The sequence below is a fragment of the Nerophis lumbriciformis genome, linkage group LG31 (genome assembly GCF_033978685.3).
Source record: "Nerophis lumbriciformis linkage group LG31, RoL_Nlum_v2.1, whole genome shotgun sequence".
Lineage (NCBI taxonomy): Eukaryota > Metazoa > Chordata > Actinopteri > Syngnathiformes > Syngnathidae > Nerophis > Nerophis lumbriciformis.
Genome location: NC_084578.2, coordinates 30,633,026 through 30,652,500, shown reverse-complemented (window position 1 = coordinate 30,652,500; position 19,475 = coordinate 30,633,026). Strand labels below are relative to the sequence as shown.

General features: G+C 40.5%; 1 protein-coding gene across 1 annotated transcript in view; it reads right to left on the bottom strand.

The window, feature by feature from the left end:
- Positions 1-7,857, bottom strand: part of mstnb (myostatin b) — a 15,454-nt gene extending 7,597 nt beyond the window's left edge. The window contains exons 1-2 of the mRNA XM_061926251.1: positions 7,217-7,857; positions 3,987-4,357 (exon numbers count right to left, since the gene is read on the bottom strand). Of these exons, the coding sequence (XP_061782235.1) occupies positions 3,987-4,357; positions 7,217-7,601 (756 nt within the window). The 5' untranslated portion in view covers positions 7,602-7,857. The remainder of the gene's footprint in view (positions 1-3,986; positions 4,358-7,216) is intronic.
- Between the last annotated feature and the right edge of the window lie 11,618 nt (positions 7,858-19,475).

Genomic DNA, 19,475 nt, shown 5'->3' with positions numbered 1-19,475 from the left:
ACACATGTGATATAGATGGATAGATAGTTGGATAGATATAGAGAGATTTATGGATAGAAAGATAGATGGATGGATATAAATAGATAGATGTATAGATATAGACACATGTAAATGTTATACTTGTATAGCGCTTTTCTACCTTTAAGGTACTCAAAGCGCTTTGACACTATTTCCACATTCATCCATTCACACACTGATGGCGGGAGCTGCCATGCAAGGCGCTAACCACAACCCATCAGGAGCAAGGGTGAAGTGTCTTGCTCAAGGACACAACGGAAATGACTAGGATGGTAGAAGCTGGGGATCGAACCAGGAACCCTCAGGTTGCTGGCACGGCCACTGTCCCAAGCCACCACGCCGTCCACATATATGCATAGATAATAGATAGATGCATAAATAGATGGATATAGATACAGTGCACCAGGAAAGTACTCACATGTTGTAATGTTAGTCTTATTCCAAAAAGGAATCAATTATTTTTTTGTCTTCAAAATTCTACACACAATACCCCATAATGACAATGTAAAAATGTTTTTTCGAAAAAATAAGCAAATGTATTAAAATGTTTAAAAATAATAAATCACATGCACATAAGTATTCACAGCCTTTTTGCTCAATGGCAGCAATTAAAGCCTTTTTGAATACGACGTCACAGGCTTGGCACACCTATCTTTGGGTATTTTCGCACATTCCTCTTTGTAGCACATTTCGAGTTCCCTCAGATTGGATGGGAAGCGTTGGTTTGCATCCAGGATGTCTCTGTACATTGCTGCATTCATCTTAGTCTAGTCAGTGAGGTAACCAAGAACTCGATGGCCACTCTCTCAGAGCTCCAGCATTCCTCTGTGGATGAACAACTATCTCTGCAGCAATTCACCAATAAGACAGACAGAAGCCATTTCTTAGTAAAACTTTTTTCCAAAATGCACCTGAAAGACTCTCAGACCATGAGAAACAAAAGTATCTGGTCTGATAAGACAAAGCTTCAACTCTTTGGCATGAATACCGGGCATCATGTTTAGAGGAAACCAGGCAGCTCTCATCCCCAGGCCAATACCATCCCTACTGTGAAGCATGGTGGTGGCAGCATCATGCTGTGGGGATGTTTGTCAGCAGCGTGAACTGGGAGACTAGTCAGGATAGAGGGAAAGATGAATGCAATGTACAGAGACATCCTGGATGAAAACCAACTCTTCCCAATCAAACTGATGGAGCTTGAAAGGTGCTGCAAAGAGGAATGGGCGAAACTGCCCAAAGATAGGTGTGCCAAGCTTGAGGCATCGTATTCAAAAATACAAACCCGAGTTGAGAAATTGTGTTAGATGTAAATATAAACGGAATACAATGATTTGCAAATCTTTTTCAACCCATATTCAATTGAATGCACTACAAAGACAAGATATTTGATGTTCAAACTCATATACTTTATTTTTTTTTGTAAATAATAATTAACTTAGAATTTCATGGCTGCAACACGTGCCAAAGTAGTTGGGAAAGGGCATGTTCACCACTGTGTTACATGGCCTTTCCTTTTAACAACACTCAGTAAACGTTTGGGAACTGAGGAGACACATTTTTGAAGCTTCTCAGGTGGAATTCTTTCCCATTCTTGCTTGATGTACAGCTTAAGTTGTTCAACAGTCCGGGGGTCTCCCTTCTGCTATTTTAGGCTTCATAATGCGCCACACGTTTTTAATGGGAGACGGCTCTGGACTACAGGCAGGCCAGTCTAGTACCCGCACTCTTTTACTATGAAGCCACGTTGATGTAACACGTGGCTTGGCATTGTCTTGCTGAAATAAGCAGGGGCGTCCATGGTAACGTTGCTTGGATGGCAACATATGTTGCTCCAAAACCTGTATGTACCTTTCAGCCTTAATGGCGCCTTCACAGATGTGTAAGTTACCCATGTCTTGGGCACTAATACACCCCCATACCATCACAGATGCTGGCTTTTCAACTTTGCGCCTATAACAATCCGGATGGTTCTTTTCCTCTTTGTTCCGGAGGACACGACGTCCACAGTTTCCAAAAACAATTTGAAATGTGGACTCGTCAGACCACAGAACACTTTTCCACTTTGTATCAGTCCATCTTAGATGAGCTCAGGCCCAGCGAAGCCGACGGCGTTTCTGGGTGTTGTTGATAAACGGTTTTCGCCTTGCTTAGGAGAGTTTTAACTTGCACTTACAGATGTAGCGACCAACTGTAGTTACTGACAGTGGGTTTCTGAAGTGTTCCTGAGCCCATGTGGTGATATCCTTTACACACTGATGTCGCTTGTTGATGCAGTACAGCCTGAGGGATCAAAGGTCACGGGCTTAGCTGCTTACGTGCAGTGATTTCTCCACATTCTCTGAACCCTTTGATGATATTACGGACCGTAGATGGTGAAATCCCTAAATTCCTTGCAATAGCTGGTTGAGAAAGGTTTTTCTTAAACTGTTCAACAATTTGCTCACACATTTGTTAACACAGTTGTGACCCTCGCCCCATTCTTGTTTGTGAATGACTGAGCATTTCATGGAATCTACTTTTATACTCAATCATGGCCCCCACTTGTTCCCAATTTGCCTGTTCACCTGTGGGATGTTCCAATTAAGTGTTTGATGAGCATTCCTCAACTTTATCAGTATTTATTGCCACCTTTCCCAACTTCTTTGTCACGTGTTGCTAGCATCAAATTCTAAAGTTAATGATTATTTGCACAAAAAAATAAAGTCTATCAGTTTGAACATCAAATATGTTGTCTTTGTAGCATATTCAACTGAATGTGTTGAAAATGATTTGCAAATCATTGTATTCCGTTTATATTTACATCTAACACAATTTCCCAACTCATGTGGAAACAGGGTTTGTACTTAAGACTGTAATTGCTGCTAAAGGTGCATCAACAATGTCTTGAGCAAAGGCTGTATGTGATTGTTTTATTTTTTATTTTTAGTTTACGTTTGCAAAATAAAAAAAAACTACTTTTGTTATCTCAGCTGCATTCGGGCGGAAGGCGGGGTACACCCTGGGACAAGCGGTAGAAAATGGATGGATGGATACTTTTGTTATTATGGTGTATTGTCTGTAGAATTTTAAGGATGAAAATTATTCAGTGTTGGAATAAGGACGTACCAATACAAAATGTGGAAAAAGTGAAGAACTTTGAATGCTTTCCGGATGCACTGGATATATATAGATAGATGTGTATATATATATATATATATATATATATATATATTTATACCTGTGATATAAATAGATAGATGGATAGATGTATAGATGGATATAAGCTGTGTCCCAATTCGGTGGCTGCATCCTTCGCAGTCCACATTTGTGGGGTGCTGACATCATCGCGGTGCGCAAAGGCTTCAAGTGTCCTTCGAATCCGGCCAACAGGTGTGCATGCCGTGTACACTTCTCACCCTTTCACATCCCAAGATCCTTTGCACACTAAACTCTGAAAATGATTTTCAGTATGGCGACGCTTCGCGGATCGGAAAGAGCGACTTTAAAATGTAAGTCGAGAGTTATTTATTGATTTAAAACACCTAAAACCAGACATGTCAAGCTGGGGTAACAGTAATGATGTACATTTGTGTTCAAATACGAGACCTGGACTATCGTGGTCTATGCTCCTGTCTTTACCCCGCGGGACAGCCATACAGTATATTCATTATTGCAGACGGCTTTATGCCCGCAGCTTTTTTCAATGTTTGGAAGTAAAGCCTTACATAGTTTTGATTTGCTTTTTTTACACCACAAGAGGTTGACTTAATTATGTTCTATTAATTTGTGGCCAGAATAATGAAGTATTGTAAATGTGCGCATCAATGTATGGTATTTGGTATTGCTGTTTTTTTGCGTACAATCGCATGTTCTTTGAAATATGTTTACTTCTATTAATAGATTTGGACCAGGCAATTTAAAGGACATCTCTCTCTATAGATGTATAGATAGATGTATATATAGATAGGTGTAAAGAGGATTAAGCTCACCAGCCCTTCTAGTCCTGGTTCTGCAGCCGTCACCACCAGATCATTGCCTTTGTTGTCGTAGGCGTTGATCTCGATGCCCCAGTTGGTCTCGGGCTGCCGCAGCCACACACTCAGCACTTGTTTGACATCGATGCTCTGCCAGGAGCTAACTCCGGCATTCACGTCGATCTTCAAGGAGCGGATCCTGATGTGCCGGTTGCCGTCCGAAACCGGGGTCAGTCTGGAGATCTGCAGGAAGACGGTGGTGTCCTCGTCGGCGGGACGCAGGTGCACCCACAGCTGAGCCCGGAATATGCGGCTGGCTTGAAACTTTTGGGTGAAGGAGAAGAAGCAGCACTTTGGGTCTCCTTTTACTTGGACCACGCTCTCAGCTGAAGGGAGATGAAACACATAATATATCTTCAAAGCATTCCAACTCCTCATTTGCTTGATGTAACTCTTAAAATAAATGTACATTTCTACTGGTAATACATATATTACATTATTCGACTGCTGTGTATTGGTCCATCTCACACAACTTGATTTCCTTTTTGTTCCTATAAGCCGAAGATTTGAGTAACGGGACTGAAAGTAAGAGAAGTTTTCAGCATAGTATTAACAAAAAATACATTAATATATGCTATTAGTATTTATTAATGTTGATACTAAACCCATTACAGTGAGCTAACAGTGTTGAAACTTGAAAGAAAAAAACATGTTTCCAAGACATCCAAAATATAAAGTTATGGATCACTAAATATAGAACTGGATCATTTGGTTTTTTTATGTCACTTGCTAGGGCAGGGGTGTCCAAACACATACTGAGAAATCAAAGAATGTGTGTACCATGTTGATTTTTTCACGTTCAAAACAAATACAATTTATCGATTAAAAAAATTTCTTATTACCACTTTTTATGTTGTTTTTTTATAAACAGTATTTTTAGAATGTGCCGCAGACCGTTAAAAAATTTGCTGCGTGCCGCACTTTGGACACCTCTGTGCTTGGGCCAGAGATATGCAGATTAGATTGGACACGCCCCTTTAAGATGCATAGCTGCCATGATCTTTTACACACCCCAACAAAGCAGGCATCTATCTAAATTGAAGTCTGATTAAAAAAGTATAAAAGTTGTTGCACATGAAAAAGTGGGAATATTTATTGTAAAGTGGCGGCAAACTAAGTCTGCGGAGACCTGCTGGAATGTCTGGAAACAAGTCGGAAAAAAGTATGAGATTTTGACATTTCTAATTTATACAAATCAGTGTATGTTTTGGTCATTTAAGTTTCATGTATATATATATATATATATATATACATATATATATATACATATATATATATATATATACATATATATATATACACATATATATATACGTATATATATATACATATACATATATATATATATATATATATATATATATATATGTCTTAATAAGGTTATCCAAAAAATAGTGCTCGATACCGTAGTAGAGCGCAATATATGTATGTGTGGGGAAAAAAATCACAAGACTATTTCATCTCTACAGGCCTGTTTCATGAGGGGGGTACCCTCAATCGTCCTGACGATTGAGGGTACCCCCCTCATGAAACAGGCCTGTAGAGATGAAATAGTCTTGTGATTTTTTCCCCCACACATACATATATATATATATATATATATATATATATATATATATATATATATATATATATATATATATATATATATATATATATATATATATACATATACACCTTCTCCTCATTCAATGCGTTTTCTTTATTTTCATGTCTATTTACATTGTCGATCAGGGGTTTCAAAGAGACCAGGCCCGCAAGCAGGCTTTATCCGGCCCGAATGAGTTCGCAAAGTATAAAAATTTGCCGAAATTTTTGAATGAAAGAAACTGCTGTACTAAATGTGTCCACTAGATGTCGCAATAGCAATTCTTTGTAACCACATGATGTTAGTTCACCAGTCGAGGAAAATGATCAAACTACATACATAACAACCTGTAATTTGATTTTGATATAATTTTTTTATCTTGATAGATTGAAAATTAACACCAATGAGTTGACTAATGAACATTATCACAATTTATTCAGAAAGTATAAATAACGACAAATAAAGATAAAATACTATTAACCACAACATGTAAGTGTAAAAAACAACAACATTAATTTTTTAACAAAGAAAACAATCTGAAGTTGTCTTTATTTTTAAGTTATTGTGCCGTGATTTTACAAGTCTGGCCCACTTGGGAGTAGATTTTTTGTGGCCCCCGATCAAAAATGAGTCTGACACCCCTGTTGTAGATTGTCACTGAAGGCATCAAAACTATGAATGAACACATGTGGAGTTATGTACTTAACAAAAAAGGTGAAATAACTGAAAACCTGTTTTATATTCTAGTTTCTTCAAAATAGCCACCCTTTGCTCTGATTACGGCTTTGCACACTCTTGGCATTCTCTCAAAGAGCTTCAAGCACACCTGTGAAGTGAAACCCATTTCAGGTGACTACCTCTTGAAACTCATCGAGAGAATGCCAAGAGTGTGCAAAAAAGTAATCAAAGGGTGGCTATTTTGAAGAAACTAGAAATTGGCCCTCGTGTGTGAATGTTGTCTGTCTATCTGTGTTGGCCCTGCGATGAGGTAGCGACTTGTCCAGGGTGTACCCCGCCTTCCGCCCGTGCAACCCCGTAAGGGACAAGCGGTAGAAAATGGATGGATGCATAGAATATAAAACAGGTTTTCAGTTATTTCACCGTTTTTTGTTGAGTACATAACTCCACATGTGTTCATTCATAGTTTTGATGCCTTCAGTGACAATCTACAATGTAAATAGTCATGAATGAGAAGTTTGGCCTGTACTGTATATATAAATCATATAAACATTAAACCATTTTTTTTTTTTAGATCTATCGATTGTTTTTCAACACAAAAGTATACGAACATAAGAATGCTTGGTTTATTAATATCAGTTTTTAGTATTTTAAAATAGAAATGTAATAATCCAATTGTTTTGTTTTTCCAATTCCCATATAAGGAACATGCAATGACCAAACTAGACTGGAAGTAGTAACGTATATGTCCAACATATAACATTTATGAAAGATTGAAATGATTAGTTTCAATTCATATTCATATTTTTAAATTGTAAGGAAAATGTTTTTTCACATTTGCAATTCCTACTTTTTAATTGTATTATCCGTCAGGCAATGGGAAAAAAAGGCGTGCAAAGCAAGAGAATAATGAAATTACGTTCAGTCGCCATCATCATGATGGTCTCCGTGACCGCGTGCTCGTCGTCGTCGTCCACGGTGGCGTGCCGGTTGTCGTCCCCCAGCACGTCGTACTGGTCCAGCAGCTGCTGCAGCGGCGGCGCTTTGGGCAGGAGCTGCTTGACCACATCGCGGCTGATGTTGGGAGCTTCTTTCATGCGCAGTTTGCTCAGGATCTGGGACTTGATGGCGTTCAGACGCATGCTTTTGATTTGCTGGCGGACGTCGCAGGTGGCGCACTGCTCCGCGTCCTCCGGCCCGCTGCTGGTGGGAGTCTGCGGGCGCGTCTCTCGCTCGCCCGGGGCCACCGCAGCCGGTAGGAGCGCCAGCAGAGTAAACGACAAAAGTATCTGAGACAGATGCATCGTCTTAAGGGGCGGGGTGGAGAGGATCCTGCGGTGTGGCTTGGACAAAGTCTTCCCGATAATGTCCCCGTATCACACTTTTATTAGCGCCTGCGGTTTTTATAGTCCGACTTTAGCCGCTTTTGAGGCGTCAAAAAATATGATTGGTTGGCCAGGCAACGAGGACTTTTAACCTTGAAAACGTTTTTTTTTCCCTCCTCCGTCGAACCGTTAAGGGATCGGGAGCATGTGCAGATTGCAGATAGATTTACTTCGCGTGCGGGGATTGCGCAACAGGTGGAACAAACTGGACCGCGTGACGTCACACGACGTGTAAAAGCTATCTCGACGCAAGAAAACAATAACATTGTAAAGACAGGCAATACTGCACATGCTGGTATCGGTCCGATACAATAGTGGACAGTTTCGCCAATATCAATACTCTGGATAGTTCTCAACAACAGAATGATTTTTGTCTTTTACTGGCCTTATATTTGATTGTTAGTCAGTCAATCAATCAATCAATCAATGTTTACTTATATAGCCATAAATCACGAGTGTCTCAAAGGGCTGCACAAGCCACAATGACATCCTCGGCTCAGATCCCACATCAGGGCAAGGAAAACTCACCCCAATGGAACAATGAGAAACCTTGGAGGGGACCGCAGATGTGGGGAGCCCCCCTGGGCGACCGGTGCAATGGACGTCGAGTGGATCAAGCACAGTGGTTCTTAACCTTGTTGGAGGTACCGAACCCCACCAGTTTGATATGTCCATTCACCGAACTCACAATATATATACCGTATTTTCCGCATCATAAGGCGCCCTGGGTTAAAAGCCGCGCCTTCAATGAACGGCATATTTCAAAACTTTGTCCACCAATAAGCCGCCCCGTGTTGTAAGCCGCATCTAACTGCGCTAAAGGAATGTCAAAAAAACAGTCAGATAGGTCAGTCAAACTTTAATAATATATTAAAAACCAGCGTTCTAACAACTCTGTTCACTCCCAAAATGTACGCAAATGTGCAATCACAAACATACGTATATCAACATGGACAGAGCTGCGTGAAAAAAGCCACCCGGCCTCTTCGCGTAAACTTAAACTTACCTTAACCACTCGCTCATCTTTTCTTCATCCATCCCTTCGAGTTAGCTTTTATGATGACGCCGGCTGGAAAGGTCTCTTTTGGCAAGGTCTTCCTTTTGAATATCACCATGGGTGGAAGTTTCTGGCCATTAGCATGGCAAGCTAGAACCACAGTGAAGGATGACTTCTCATTCCCTGTGGTGCGAATATTCACCGTACGTGCTCCCGTTGTATCCACAGTGCGGTTCACAGGAATATCAGTTGCTGTGAAATAGTAATCCATGTGCGGATGGAGAGATTGCGTCTTTTCATGAACTGGATCCTTGTCGCTTAGTAGGAGCCATTTTGTGGTCTTTACAGATGTAAACAGGAAATGAAACGTACGGTGATATCCGCGCGTTTTTTCTTCTTCTTCCGGGGGCAGGTGGTTGCTTACAGTAGAAGAAGAAGCGCTTCCTGTTCTATGGGGGCGGGTGCTTACCTTGGCGGTTGCTTGCGTAGAAGAAGAAGCGCTTCCTGTTCTACCGGGAAAAAAGATGGCGGCTGTTTACCGAAGTTGCGAGACCGAAACTTTATGAAAATGAATCTTAATATTAATCCATATATAAAGCGCACCGGGTTATAAGGCGCACTGTCAGCTTTTGAGAAAATTTGTGGTTTTTAGGTGCGCCTTATAGTGCGGAAAATACGGTATATATATATATATATATATATATATATATTTTGTTGTCAAATTTAAGAAAAAGTCGTATGTTCTTTTACTGGTGCACAAAATGAACCGTGCCTGAACATCACCTTGTTCAAACAACAAAACCAACACGGTGCATGAACTCACAACAAATTACACACCTTACACACATTTCCATGAATTGATTAACGTGGACCCCGACTTAAACAAGTTGAAAAACTTATTCGGGTGTTACCATTTAGTACGGAATATGTACTGTACTGTGTATTCTGTGTATTTCAATCAATCAATCAAAAAACCTGCAAATCAGATGGAAAATTAGAGAGAACATTGTTTGGGGGTATCCATAATACGCTGATAGGGAGAAGTTTTTATTTACACGATAAGTCGGATGTCTCTTTACCTCCGTGGCGGAGGCTCCGCCGAACCCCTGAGGCCGACTCACCGAACCCCTAGGGTTCGATCGAACCCAGGTTAAAGGGGAACATTATCACAATTTCAGAATTGTTAAAACCATTAAAAATCAGTTCCCAGTGGCTTATGATATTTTTCAAAGTTTTTTTCAAAATTTTACCCATGACGCAATATTCCTAAAAAAAAGCTTCAAAGTGCCTGATTTTAAATAAATAAATGATAAATGGGTTGTACTTGTATAGCGCTTTTCTACCTTCAAGGTACTCAAAGCGCTTTGACACTACTTCCACATTTATCCATTCACACACACATTCACACACTGATGGAGGGAGCTGCCATGCAAGGCGCTAACCAGCACCCATCAGGAGCAAGGGTGAAGTGTCTTGCTCAGGACACAACGGACATGACGAGGTTGGTACTAGGTGGGGATTGAACCAGGGACCCTCGGGTCGCGCACGGCCACTCTTCCACTGCGCCACGCCGTTTTAACCACCCGTCCATTTTCCTGTGACGTCACATAGTGAAGCCAACACAAACAAACATGGCGGAAAGAACAGCAAGCTATAGCGACATTAGCTCGGATTCAGACTCGGATTTCAGCGGCTTAAGCGATTCAACAGATTACGAATGTTTTGAAACGGATGGTTGTAGTGTGGAGGCAGGTAGCGAAAACGAAATTGAAGAAGAAACTGAAAATATTGAGCCATATCGGTTTGAACCGTATGCAAGTGAAACCGACGAAAACGACACGACAGCCAGCGACACGGGAGAAAGCGAGGACGAATTCGGAGATCGCCTTCTAACCAACGATTGGTATGTGTTTGTTTGGCATTAAAGGAAACTAACAACTATGAACTAGGTTTACAGCATATGAAATACATTTGGCAACAACATGCACTTTGAGAGTGCAGACAGCCCAATTTTCATCATTTAATATATTCTGTAGACATACCCTCATGTCAGCAGCTCAGGGAAGCTAGGGTCGATATTCTTCTCTTGATCATCTTCGGGACGGTGTGAGCCAAGACATCCAGGGGGTTTAGCTCGCTCGTCTGCGGGAACAAACTGCCGCCATTGCTTGCCGTGCTACCGAGGGCCTTTGTCCCTGAATTGCTCACACACTCGGGCAGATTCAATGGGGGTCTGGCGGCAGATTTCTTTGACTTTATCGTTGGAAATGCATCTGCTTTGAGTGTCGCAGGATATCCACACATTCTTGCCATCTCTGTCGTAGCATAGCTTTCGTCGGTAAAGTGTGTGGAACAAACGTCCAATTTCTCGCCACTTTCGCATCTTTGGGCCACTGGTGCAACTTGAATCCGTCCCTGTTGGTGTTGTTACACCCTCCGACAACACACCGACGAGGCATGATGTCTCCAAGGTACGGAAAACAGTCGAAAAAACGGAAAATAACAGAGCTGATGTGACTCGGTGTTTGAGAAAATGGCGGATTGCTTCCCGATGCGACGTCATCGCTCCGAGAGCGAATATTAGAAAGGCGTTTAATTCGCCAAAATTCACCCATTTAGAGTTCGGAAATCGGTTAAAAAAAAAAAAGGTCTTTTTTCTGCAACATCAAGGTATATATTGACGCTTACATAGGTCTGGTGATAATGTTCCCCTTTAAGAACCACTGATCTAGCATAATAGTGACGATTATTGCCTTCTGCCAGACGAGGGACAAGCGGTAGAAAATGATTAGATGGATGATTGAGAAACTAATAAAAAGTGTAAAATAGTTTAATTGTTGATGTTTGTGTAGTGTGTAATGGTCAAAAATACTTAAAAAAACACTTGCTAAAAAATATAAAAAAATCTGCCTTGTTTTTAATGAATACTTGGGCCCACTACGCTACTGTTGGTCATTATTAAAGTTAAAGTACCACTGATAGTCTCACACACACTAGGTGTGGTGAAATTAGTCTCTGCATTTGACCCATCCCCTTGTTCCACCCCCTGGGAGGTGAGGGGAGCAGTGAGCAGCAGCGGTGGGTGCGCTCGGGAATCATTTTGGTGATTTAACCCCCAATTCCAACCCTTGATGCTGAGTGCCAAGCAGGGAGGTAATGGGTCCCATTTTTATAGTCTTTGGTATGACTCGGCCGGGGTTTGGACTCTTGACCTACCGATGGTGTTATTCTGAGGTGGAACTTGGTGAAAACAGGTTGAGAACCAATTATCTACTGTATTGACTTTGATTCAAGGCCGTCCCTGACTAAATTGGGATTTATTTAGAGTAGTCCCCCATTACAAAAATGTTCACACTTTTTTATGTGAAACAATTTTGATACTTTTTTAGTCAAACTTGAATTTAATTTGATGCATGGTTTATTTATTTGGTGTGTAAAATAACAAATTTAGCATATTTAAAACATACATTTCTATATATTCCTTAACACATCTCCCGGCGGGATTCAATACCAGTGTTGCTTCTTGCAAACCCTGCACCGATAAAGCGTCGAGGGAAATGTGTCATTTCAGATGATCAGTGACGGAGCATGAAGGGGCTAGGAATATGTCAAATGAAGCGCCTTGTCATAATTGACATTTTACATGTAACTACTTATTCATGCAAAACGGGGCATCTATGTATCGCAGTGCTGCAGGATCCGCCCTGCTCTCATTCAAATCTATACAAAATACCTTCATCCAGTGGTTCTTAAACCTTTTTCACCAAGTACCACCTAAGAAAACCCTTCAATCTCCAAGTACCAATGACCAACATTAAAATACAGTAGCGTAGTAGGTCCAAGTATCCGTAAAAGACAAGGCAGAGGATTTATTTAACAAGTACATTAAATATTTTTGGCCGCGCAGTTTCAACAGTAACACTGTTTGAATACAGGAAAATAAAGCACTGCTCTTTAATAATTAATAAAATACAACTGCACGTAAAAGTTAAATAAACATTGTACTAAAATGAAAATACAAATACAGTTTTTAAAGTTTAAATGAAAATGTACTATATAGCATAGACTAATATGGTAATATTTATATGATTATTTGGCATACCACTAGATGGAGCCCGTGTACCACTAGTTTGAAAATCACTGCCTTAATCCTTATTTGATCAAAATATCAATGTAACGTCTATACCCTAACACTTATTTATATGGTATTGATATTCGGATCAATCCACCCAGCAAGGCTCAACTTTTTAAATTGTTGACATGAAAACCTTTATTTCTAAAAACGCACGTGGGCTAAATCTCACCAAAAACTTTATGGTTATGGTTTTAGTTCATTTCGAACATGCATACAATTACAACACGATACTTCATACCACGCAAATATCGTGTAGATGAGTGAAAACCTAATAGAACATTTGATCAAGTGTATTTTTAAATGATTCCACCCAGCTGCTGAGAAGCAACTTTTTGTTGACTTTGAGCTTGTGCAAATTAAACATGTTTAAACGACAACATTCATATCGTCACATTATACATTCATGTGAATTGTTGGTATAGTTCACATGTCACAGATGAGTCAAAACTCATACATTCTGCAAAGGAAATGTATTGGCATTTACAACATGATGAAGTCTGTGCCGACTCTTCTAGTTAGTTTATAGCTGGACACTGCCACCTTGTGGTTGGTCACCAGAATGACCTAACAATGAATTGGTTTATTTTTTATAATTTCCGTTCCTTAAAATAACAACACATCTTTAAAATATTCAAAAACTCCTACATATATTTAGAAATATCAGGAATGTAAAAAATACAACTTCTGTTAGTTATTTTGTGTACTGATGCACCCTATTAAGCTTTCCTGTGCCCTAAAACAGCAGAACAGCCAGCTAGCGATATTTGATTTGGTAGTTGGAATACAATCATTGAAGGAATATAGTCAATTTAATTGTAATATGTCACACTATATCACAGCATTACAATCATCAAATGGCTTTAAAATTAACGTTCAAGGTAAAAAACAGACTTGTGGAAACTTGCAATTTACCTGAGACGCCGCCATTTTGCTGAAATCACATCCTGCAAAAGTCACGTGACGGTCACGTGACAACCTCCTAAACGTTACCCGTATGTTCAGTCAGGCGCCAAACTGTAAAATACACGTTTTAGCATATTTAAAGTGTCTTCCCTTGGGTTAAAGCAGTCTAAATGATCATCATTAACACTTCAACCACATTCAGCTGGAATGATAAAAAAAATGCAATTAGTCATTAACTTGACAAAAAACAATGAGCGATTTATAAATGTGATATAAGTCAATGGCATTTTGTGCACAGTTATTTTGAATTGCAAACAAACTGACAGTCCTTTATGATACAGTATATAAGATATTTATGTGCACATCCATCACAAACAAATACAGCAAGTGAAGATTGATTGAACACAACTTCCCGCCTGTTACGAATATAAACATACACATGTGCAATATTAACAACACCATCCATCCATACATCCATCTTCTTCCGCTTATCCGAGGTCGGGTTGCGGGGGCAGCAGCCTAAGCAGGAAGCCCAGACTTTCCTCTCCCCAGCCACTTCGTCCAGCTCTTCCCAGGGGATCCCGAGGCGTTCCCAGGCCAGCCGGGAGACATAGTCTTCCCAACGTGTCCTGGGTCCTCCCCGTGGCCTCATGCCGGTCCGACGTGCCCTAAACACCTCCCTAGGGAGGCGTTCGGGTGGCATCCTGACCAGATGCCCGAACCACCTCATCTGGCTCCTCTCGGTGTGGAGGAGCAGCGGCTTTACTTTGAGCTCCTCCCGGGTGACAGAGCTTCTCACCCTATCTCTAAGGGAGAGACCCGCCACCCGGCGGAGGAAACTCATTTGGGCCGCTTGTACCCGTGATCTTGTCCTTTCGGTCATAACCCAAAGCTCATGACCATAGGTGAGGATGGGAACGTAAATCGAACCGGTAAATTGAGAGCTTTGCCTTCCGGCTCAGCTCCTTCTTCACCACAACGGATCGATACAGTGTCCGCATTACTGAAGACGTCGCACCGATCCGCCTGTCGATCTCACGATCCACTCTTCCCTCACTCGTGAACAAGACTTCGAGGTACTTGAACTCCTCTACTTGGGGCAGGGTCTCCTCCCCAACCCGGAGATGGCACTCCATCAGGCTTATATTCTCATTGTATTTTATTATCTGTTGATATTATTTTCTTTGTGCATGATACAAACTCCTTGCTTGTGTTGTGCACATTCTTGTCAATAAACTGATTTGATGGCAAATTGAGAATTTGCAATGGCATTTTAAACCACAGGGAGGCGCTACACAAAAGTACATTTCAGTATTTCATGTTTTCCCAATAAAACTATCAAAACAACAAATACTGTGGAAAAAGTCACAGCAGTGGCAGATAATTATGTTAATATAATTACCTTCATACTTTCATGTATTAATGGTATCAGCAGAATAACAGCATCTAAAAATGTGAGGTTAAAATCGATATGATTCAGTAATCGTTTATGTACAACTTTGCAAACATAAGAGCTGAAACGTCAGTTTTGCTGCACTGCAGTTCTTAAACAATCCGCTGGAGAGCAGCCCTAGGGTCGAACAGGAACTGTCATGAGGGGCGGACAATACAGCAAATTGTTGTTATCGGTTTAAAGACAATACCGATACTGATATCGATACTCCTAACTTTAAAATTGTCAAGGTGACTTTGCTCACGAGGCCAATGGTGGGGGATAATAATATTCGATATCAGACTGATACTTTTTACTTGAAATATCACGATCATTAAATTATTTTGTAACTCTTGCAATATATGACAACAATGTATTATATATATGGATCTTGTACTAAAGTGGTCACAAGACCGAAAGATATATATATATATATATATATATATATATATATATATATATATATATATATATATATATATATATATATATATATATATATATATATATATATATATATATGTATATATATATATATATATATATATATATATATGTATATATATATATATATATGTATATATATATATATATATATATATATATATATGTATATATTTATATATATATATGTATATATTTATATATATATGTATATATATATATATATATATATATATATGTATGTGTATATATATATATATATATATATATATATATATATATATGTATGTTTATATATATATATATATATATATATATATGTTTATATATATATATATATATGTTTATATATATATATATATATATATATATATATATATATATATATATATATATATATATATATATATATATATATATATGTTTATATATATATATATATATATACGTTTATATATATATATATATATATATAGCCTGGCCCCCGGCCAAATTTTTTAACCCAATGCGTCCCCTGAGTCAAAAAGTTTGGGGACCCCTGATTTAAGCAAAAAAAAGTCAATAGCGTAAAGTAAGTTAAAAAAATAAATAAATACAATTTTATATATATATATATATATATATATATACTGTCACGGGGCATGCGTAATCCCGCATGTCATCTGCTGCAAGCTCTGCCGGCACCTCTGCTAGAAGTGCGCCGGGACGAGCCCCTGCTCACGCTTCTCGTTTCGCAGCCACGCGCCTGCCAGACTGCAGGCAATCAGCAATCTGTGCATCTGGATCTGATGAAGACAGACAACGTAAAGACCAGCGGACCCGAAGATCCAGTGCCGGAACGTAGTTCACTCTTCGTAGTAAGCATCCAGTCTCTGGCTTCCCTCCTGCGTACTTGCTCTCTCTGTGCCTTCCCTGTGCCCGTGTCTTATGTCCTCTGTGTTCCCCGCAGTGTTCCCCCTGTTTCCCGTGATTGAGCTGTGTGCCTCGACTTCCCTCTGGATTCCGGACTGCCTCCCTCGATCCTCGACCCCTGCTTGGACGCGGACCTCGTTGCTTCTCTCCAGCGCCCGACCTCTTGCTTGCCCACGGACTGCCTTCTCACCTTGCCCCTTCGGTCTGACGAAGGATTCGTCCAACACACTCTTACAACAAACTCCGGTAACATTTACATTGTTAATTCTACACATAATGTGTTAATGTGAGTGTGAATGTTGTCTGTCTATCTGTGTTGGCCCTGCAATGAGGTGGCGACTTGTCCAGGGTGTACACCGCCTTCCGCCCGAATGCAGCTGAGATAGGCTCCAGCACCCCCCGCGACCCCGAACGGGACAAGCGGTAGAAAATGGATGGATGGATGGATGGATGGTCTTGCACCATTCACTTTTAGTAGCATACACACCCCACCACTTCATCATCATTAGTGCCAATAAACCTATTGAACTGATGTCTGCCGTTGTGTCGTCTCCTTCCCCCTCCGTACGTAACATATACAGTATTTATTTTTTTTAACATATTTTTTAGAGATTTTCAATAACGGCTTTTTTGCCGATATCCGATATTCCGATATTGTCCTACTCTTAATTACTGATTCCGATATTAACCGATACCGATATATACAGTCGTGGAATTAACACATTATTATGCCTAATTTTGTTGTGATGCCCCGCTGGATGCATTAAACAATGTAACAAGGTTTTCCAAAATAAATCAACTCAAGTTATGGAAAAAAATGCCAACATGGCACTGCCATATTTATTATTGAAGTCACAAAGTGCATTATTTTTTTTAACATGCCTCAAAACAGCAGCTTGGAATTTGGGACATGCTCTCCCTGAGAGAGCATGAGGAGGTTGAGGTGGGCGGGGTTGGGGGGGCGGGTTTGAGGTGGGGGTGGTAGGGCGTAGCGGGGGTGTATATTGTAGCGTCCCGGAAGAGTTAGTGCTGCAAGGGGTTCTGGGTATTTGTTCTGTTGTGTTTATGTTGTGTTACGGTACGGACGTTCTCCCCGAAATGTGTTTGTCATTCTTGTTTGGTGTGGGTTCACAGTGTGGCGCATATTTGTAACAGTGTTAAAGTTGTTTATACGGCCACCATCAGTGTGACCTGTATGGCTGTTGACCAAGTATGCCTTGCATTCACTTGTGTGTGTGAAAAGCCGTAGGCATTATGTGATTGGACCGGCACGCAAAGGCAGTGCCTTTAAGGTTTATTGGGCACTCTGTAACGTCCGTGTCCGTGTCCGTGTACCACTACGTACATCAGTACAACGGCGTTTGAAAAAGTTATACTGATAATTTCCGATATTACATTTTAAAGCATTTATCGGCCGGTGATATCGGCAGCCCGATGTTATCGGACATCTCTAATATTTTTTTTACATAGTCCAGAAATATAATTAAACACATGCCAAATATCCCCTAAATGCCAAATGCTTGTTTGGGGGGGGCAACCCACAAAAAATATGTAAAAAATAAATAAATAAAAATAATAAACACAACATTCTAAGAAAACGGAAATGCTGATTATCGGTCCTGCTAAACACCGACATTTATTTGATAATACCACCTTAACATTTGACAACCAAACAATTACACAAAGCGACTCAGTAAAGAATCTGGGTATTATCTTCGACCCAACTCTCTCCTTTGAGTCACACATTAAGAGTGTTACTAAAACGGCCTTCTTTCATCTCCGTAATATCGCTAAAATTCGTTCCATTTTGTCCACTAGCGACGCTGAGATCATTATTCATGCGTTCGTTACGTCTCGTCTCGATTACTGTAACGTATTAGTTTCGGGTCTCCCTATGTCTAGCATTAAAAGATTACAGTTGGTACAAAATGCGGCTGCTAGACTTTTGACAAGAACAAGAAAGTTTGATCATATTACGCCTATACTGGCTCACCTGCACTGGCTTCCTGTGCACTTAAGATGCGACTTTAAGGTTTTACTACTTACGTATAAAATACTACACGGTCTAGCTCCGTCCTATCTTGTCGATTGTATTGTACCATATGTCCCGGCAAGAAATCTGCGTTCAAAGAACTCCGGCTTATTAGTGATTCCCAGAGCCCAAAAAAAGTCTGCGGGCTGTAGAGCGTTTTCTATTGGGGCTCCAGTACTATGGAATGCCCTCCCGGTAACAATTAGAGATGCTACCTCAGTAGAAACATTTAAGTCCCATCTCAAAACTCATTTGTATACTCTAGCCTTTGAATAGCCCCCCTTTTTTTAGACCAGTTGATCTGCCGTTTCTTTTCTTTTCTCCTCTGCTCCCCCCTATCCCTTGTGAAAGGGGAGACACACAGATCCGGTAGCCATGGATGGGGTGCTGGCTGTCCGGGGTCGGGACCCGGGGTGGACCGCTCGCCTGTATATTGGTTGGGAACATCTCTGCGCTGCTGACCCGTCTCCGCTCGGGATGGTTTCCTGCTGACCCCACTGTGGACTGGACTCTTACTGTTATGCTGGATCCACTATGGACTGGACTCTCACAATATTATGTTGGACCCACTCGACATCCATTGCATTCGGTCTCCCTGGAGGGGGGGGGGGTTGCCCACATATGCGGTCCTCTCCAAGGTTTCTCATAGTCATTCACATCGACGTCCCACTGGGGTGAGTTTTTCCTTGCCCTTATGTGGGCTATACCGAGGATGTCGTTGTGGCTTGTGCAGCCCTTTGAGACACTTGTGATTTAGGGCTATATAAATAAACATTGATTGATTGATTGATTCTTTAAGTACTTATTCCCTGATGTGTCAGAGAACAGAGGGGGAAAAAATAGAACTAACCAATATCCAGCTCCTCAAATCGCATTGGCTCGATACGGATACTTCCCGGCGATATCGGCCTGGTCGACATGTGGCTCGGCCCGCCCGA